At 49.2% G+C, this 6,000-nt stretch overlaps 1 protein-coding gene across 4 annotated transcripts in view; it reads left to right on the forward strand.

The window, feature by feature from the left end:
- The window catches only part of LOC128586054 (proto-oncogene Mas), a 45,616-nt gene extending 40,290 nt beyond the window's left edge, over positions 1–5,326 (forward strand). For all 4 annotated transcript variants that reach the window (XM_053591582.1, XM_053591581.1, XM_053591580.1 and 1 more), the window contains exons 3-4: positions 2,665–3,977; positions 4,672–5,326. In XM_053591582.1, coding sequence (XP_053447557.1) covers positions 2,731–3,666 — 936 coding nt within the window. In that variant the 5' untranslated portion in view covers positions 2,665–2,730 and the 3' untranslated portion in view covers positions 3,667–3,977; positions 4,672–5,326. The remainder of the gene's footprint in view (positions 1–2,664; positions 3,978–4,671) is intronic.
- The last annotated feature ends 674 nt before the right edge of the window (positions 5,327–6,000 follow it).

Here is a 6,000-nt window from a genome sequence, read left to right on the forward strand (position 1 = left end):
CCAGGTCTTGCTGTCTCCCCCACAACCTGGTGGGCATCTAAATTAAACCATTCTCCTCCCACCTGGCACCTTCCTGCTGCGGCCAAGAGAGAGTCTAATCTGAACGCAAAGGCCATTAGCGAGTCCTCAGTCCCAACCAGTGAATCATGTCTTTCTCCTCCCAGAACCCTCCAGTGGTTCCCCATTTAACTTTAAGGGAATAGATCAAAATCCTTACAACAGCGGGTGAGGCACTTATTGGCTCTGCCCACCAAAGACCAACTGAGGCCTGCTGTTCTTGACAAACACCTTCTGGCTCCCGCTCTGGACCCTTGAACTTGCTGTTCCTTCTGCCTGGAATATTCCTGCTCCCCGCAGGACATGAAGAGCTTTGTCCCGCAGGTCTCACACTGCCTTCCTGCCTTTGCCCCAGTGTGACCTCGTTAGCAAGGCCTTTCCCGTCACTGTCTGAGCAATAGAGGCCCCACATCCTCAGGCGCCTTTCCTTCTAACTGTGCTTTACTTTTTCCATAGCACTTACGACCTCACATCTACCTATCTGTCGTTGCTGTTATTTCCATTCAGTTATTGATCGATTGCCTTCCCGCTGGGACATGGGCTCCTAGGGGCCGGCACTCTGTCTTATTCACTGTCACAGCCCGCACCCAGAGCAGCACCTGCCGCTGACACCTGGTGGCAGGGCGGGTTTGGGGACCGTGGCCGCTGCAGCTGCAGACTCCCACACCACCTGGTGTCTGCGGCAGGTCTTTGGTTAGTCTCAGCACTGTGGTCCCTGGTGGTTCTTAAGGGTGTCTGGTCCATGTCATCTAATTGTGAAATGGAAGGAGAACCTGCCGCAGTGGGAGTGGCGTCCAGAGTAGCATCAGAAGCGCTGAGCGAAGTGGGAGTGGGCAGTGGAGGGGGGACCTCCTGGGCACCTGAGTCACATCCCTGGGAAGGTAGCTCCCATCCCACCTGCTAGTCCAAGGCCCAGACACAGCTGTGCTCAGATCAAAACTCAGGCCCTGCCCATGCAGCGTTCTGCTGACTTAATGTTATGGGAGGTTCAAGTGCTGCACATTGACACAGTTGTAACTATTCTGCTTCAAGAGAGCTTTTGAGGAAAAGGCAGATACCTACTTATTAAAAATACTCTTTTGATCATGGGCGGCGCCTGTGGCTCAGTTGGTAGGGCGCCGGCCCCATATACTGAGGGTGGTGGGTTCAAACCCGGCCCCAGCCAAACTGCAACCAAAAAATAGCCGGGCGTTGTGGCGGGTGCCTGTAGTCCCAGCTACTCGGGAGGCTGAGGCAAGAGAATCGTCTAAGCCCAGGAGTTGGAGGTTGCTGTGAGCTGTGGGAGGCCACGGCACTCTACCGAGGGCCATAAAGTGAGACTCTGTCTCTACCAAAAATAAATAAATAAATAAATAAATAAATAAATAAAAAGCAATACATTAAAAAAAAAAAGTATTTATATAAAAAAAAATACTCTTTTGATCAACTTCCTAAGGACAAAGTTCAAAAAACATGGGACAATGCCTTATTCTTATTATCGTGGTGGGTGCCTATAGTCCCAGCTACTTGAAAGGCTGAGGCAAGAGAATTGCTTAAGTCCAAGAGTTTAAGGTTACTATGAGCTATGACACTATGGCACTCTACCATAGGGGACATAGTGAGACTCTGTCTTAAAAAAAAAAGATGACAGTATCAATATTGTCCAATATGTATTTTGTCATCAAATTTTAATGTAATCAGACAAGGACTGGAGGGACAGGGCATGAAATGCCTTTCAAAACACCCAATCAGAGGGTGGTGCCTGTGGCTCAGTGGGTAGGGCGCTGGCCCCATATACTGAGGTGGCAGGTTCAAACCCAGCCCCAGCCGACCTGCAACAAAAAAATAGCCTGTGTTGTGGCAGGCACCTGTAGTCCCAGCTACTCGGGAGGCTGAGACAGAGAATTGCCTAAACTCAGGAGCTGGAGGTTGCTGTGAGCTGTGTGACGCCATGGCACTCTACCTAGGGCAATAAAGTGAGACTCTGTCTCTACAAAAAAAAAAAAAAAAGAAAAGAAAATGTACAGTTTGGGCAGTGCCTGTGGCTCAGTGAGTAGGGCACTGGCCCCATATACTGAGCAGGGTAGTGGGTTCAAACCCGCCCCTGGCCAAACTGCAACAAAAGATAGCCAGACACTGTGGCAGGTGCCTGTAGTCCCAGCTAATTGGGAGGCTGAGGCAAGAGAATCACCTAAGCCCATGAGCTGGAGGTTGCTGTGAGCTGTGACGCCAAGCACTCTACCAAGGGCAACAAAGTGAGACTCTATCTCTAAAAAACAAAACAAAACAAACAAACAAAAAAAAAAACCAACCACTCATTCAGAGAGCCCAGGCCAGGAGTGGTGACAGGTCCTGCCCCGGGGCCTCTGCCTCCAGCTCCACCACCTCCTTTGGCCTTGAGCCCCAGGCAGATAATAATGCAGACTGCAGAGCCACTGGAGACCAGGAAAGGTCATGGAATCAGGTCTCTCTCCAAGAAAGGTCTAATCTTATCATTGCGAGGAAGGAATTGTACGGTCTGCTAAACTTTTCTTTTTATATCACGAAGGTTGTGAGCTATAGCTAAAATTTTCCCTTTTATTCCAATTCACCAGTTTTCATGGTTTTTTGTTTCTGACTTATTTACAGAGAATTAGCTGAAGAGCCCCTCTCTGAGGCCTCCTCACGGACGGGGGGAACCTGACATCCTTTGGCATGAACGCCTCCACCCCCGGGAACGCCTCTGTGGGGGGCGCACGCCGGCAGGTCCCCGCCGTGCACTGGGTGATCATGAGCGTCTCCCCACTGGGCTTTGTGGAGAACGGGATTCTGCTCTGGTTCCTCTGCTTCCGCATGAGGAGAAACCCCTTTACCGTCTACATCACCCACTTGGCCATCGCCGACATCTCCTTACTCTTTTGCATCTTCATCCTGTCTATTGACTACGCTTTAGATTATGAGATCTCCTCTGGCCACTACTACACAACTGTCACCTTATCGGTGACGTTCCTGTTTGGCTACAATGCAGGCCTGTACCTGCTGACGGCCATTAGTGTGGAGAGGTGCCTGTCGGTCCTGTACCCCATCTGGTACCGCTGCCACCGCCCCAAGCACCAGTCAGCATGTGTCTGTGCCCTCCTGTGGGCACTTTCTTGCTTGGTGACCACGATGGAACATGCCATGTGCATCAACAGTGGAGAAGAGAGCCACTCTCAAAGTGACTGCAGGGCAGTCATCATCTTTATAGCCGTTCTGAGCTTCCTGGTCTTCACCCCACTCATGGTGGCTTCCAGCACCATCCTGGTGGTGAAGATCCGGAAGAACACATGGACGCCCCATTCCTCAAAGCTGTACCTAGTGATCATAGCCACCATCATCATCTTCCTCATTTTCGCCATGCCCATGAGGCTCCTCTACCTGCTGTACTACGAGTACTGGTCGGCATTCGGGAGCCTGCACCACATCTCCCTCCTCTTCTCCACTATCAACAGCAGCGCCAACCCTTTCATTTATTTCTTTGTGGGCAGTAGTAAGAAGAAGCGGTTCAAGGAGTCTCTAAAAGTGGTTCTGACCCGGGCTTTCAAAGATGAGACACAGCCGAGGCGCCAGGAAGACAACTGTAACGCTGTCTCACTTGAGACGGTCGTCTAAGGATTGCAGAGAGAAATCTCAAATAAAAACGGTGGGGCACAGACCATCTTTCATTTGTGCTTGGAATATAATTTCAGTATCTCCCAAATATGATACAGAAGGACACCCTATCCCATACGCATAAAATACTATGAACCATGAGCGTGTGCTCTTGTACGGTGTCTCCTGGAAATGCTAAATACCTGCCCGGCCGCTGTCATTTCTGGACTTAGCAAAAACTCTTTCTGTTCTTCTCAGCGCTCTGGCAGCATTTTATCACAAACCATAAAAACGCCTCTAAGAGGAAGATTTACAGATGTGTACAGGAAAAGGTAACCCATGTATTCATTGAAATTTGGGGGATACTGTAGTGAGAAGAGCAAGAGTGACTGCCTTGTGTGACACTGGGCAAGGGGTTTAACCTCTTGAAGGCTCATTCCTCACTTTTAAAGTATCACAGCAATAACCCATCCCTCCCAGAGCTGTGGTGTCGGTGACATGAGAAGACAAGGTTTGCAAAGCACCTGGCACGTTTAGGGGTTTTTGTTTGTCTTTTGAGACAGAATCTCACTCTGTTGTCCTGGGTAGAGTGCCATGGCATCATCACAGCTCACAGCAACCTCAGACTCTTGGGCTTGAGCAATCCTCTTGCCTCAGCCTCCCGAGTAGCTGGGACTTTAGGGGCCTGCCACAATGCTCGGCTAGTTTTTCTATTTTTAGTAGAGACGGGCTCACTCTTGCTTAGGCTGGTCTGGCACTCCTGAGTTCAAGTGATCCACTCACCTCAGCCTCCCAGAGTGCTAGGATTATGGGCATGAGCCACCCTACCCGGCCCTAGCATATTGTTGACGTTTAATAAACATCAGTCTCACCTCACTCCTTTAAGTGGCAGACAAAAATATATATTTCTGTTATGTAAAGTGCATGCACGTGCACACACATACACTCAGAGTTCTATCATGTGCAAAAACTGCTAGGTGTTAAAAAATGTTGAATGTAAATTTAAGAAGTTCTTTTTGCTTGCAGCTTGAAAGCTTTTCATGTCATCACACCTCTACCGAAACATTGGCAGATGTTACAATCTAACCAACCATGTGCCAGAGCATCATCTCAGGTGGTGAAGAGAAACATTTGGCCACGGATAGGAGTGTCTCCTGGTTTCCTTTGCCTTTTTGGAAATGCTAGATGTCATGCACCCATATGAAATGGAAGTCTGTGCTGAAATCCTTTGACTGCATATGAATTTTCAGGAACAGAGCTTAATTCCTGAGGTCATGAGGGTGATTGTGTTTTTGAAGACCCCTCCCCTCCCGCGGAGTGCTGAGTTGTTTACTCACCTGCAGTCAGATGCAGGTCCCTGCCCCCCTTACCCTGTCCTCCTGAGAATGTCCCTGTGTCATTCCTGGGAGGAGACGTGGCAGGGGCTAATGAGAGGGTGGCCACAGCTTGGAGGAGATGAATGGTTTCTTCATGGCAGACCTTTATGCGACTTTCTCAGCATCTTTATTCAGCACTGCCCAGGGCGGGCTCTGCCTCTCACCTGCTGGAAGCTGCCGTCCTCAGACTGTGTGGCCCAGAGTTTAGCATCTTGTCCTATAGACGACACCGCTGTGTTTATCTCCTTTCCTCCCTCCTAGGAGATCCGCGAGAATGTCAGCATTCCATGAGATCCTGTGGGGAATAAAATTTCTAGTCCATAAATGACCCATTAGTATTTATTTTAACTATTTGTCCTCCAAAGGGTCAGAGAAACAATGATGAAATGGTTTCTCTGTTGGAGATGTTGATGAAATGGTTTCTCTGTTGGGGACGTTGATGAAATGGTTTCTCTGTTGGGGATGTTGATGAAATGGTTTCTCTGTTGGGGACATTCCTTCTCCATCCTCTTCCTTTTTTTTTTTTTTTTTTTTTTTTTGAGACAGAGTCTCCCTGTGTGGCCCTGGGTAGAGTGCCAGAGTGTCATAGCTCACAGCAACCTCAAACCTTGGGCTCAAATTACCCTCTTTTCTCAGTCTTCCGAGTAGCTGGGACTACAGGACCACAATGCCTAGCTAATTTTTCTATTTTCAATAGAGATGGGGTCTCACTTTGCTCAGGCTGGTCTTGAACTCCTAAGCCAAGCAATCCACCCCTCTTGGCCTTCCACAGTGCTAGGATCAGGGGTGTGAGCCACCCACCGCACCTGGCCTGTCCTCTTTCTTTCTCAAAAGAAAGAATTGCCTATCACCATGGGGGCCACTTCTCTGGGGAAGATGTATATATTTCCCACCGAGCCACGGTGATTGCCACTAGCCAAGCTTGGAGGTAGGAGCTTTTCAGTGGGTGACATCTGATTCAGAAACAAGGCAGCTTGCT

This window comes from Nycticebus coucang, chromosome 5 (genome assembly GCF_027406575.1).
Source record: "Nycticebus coucang isolate mNycCou1 chromosome 5, mNycCou1.pri, whole genome shotgun sequence".
Classification (NCBI taxonomy): Eukaryota; Metazoa; Chordata; class Mammalia; order Primates; family Lorisidae; genus Nycticebus; species Nycticebus coucang.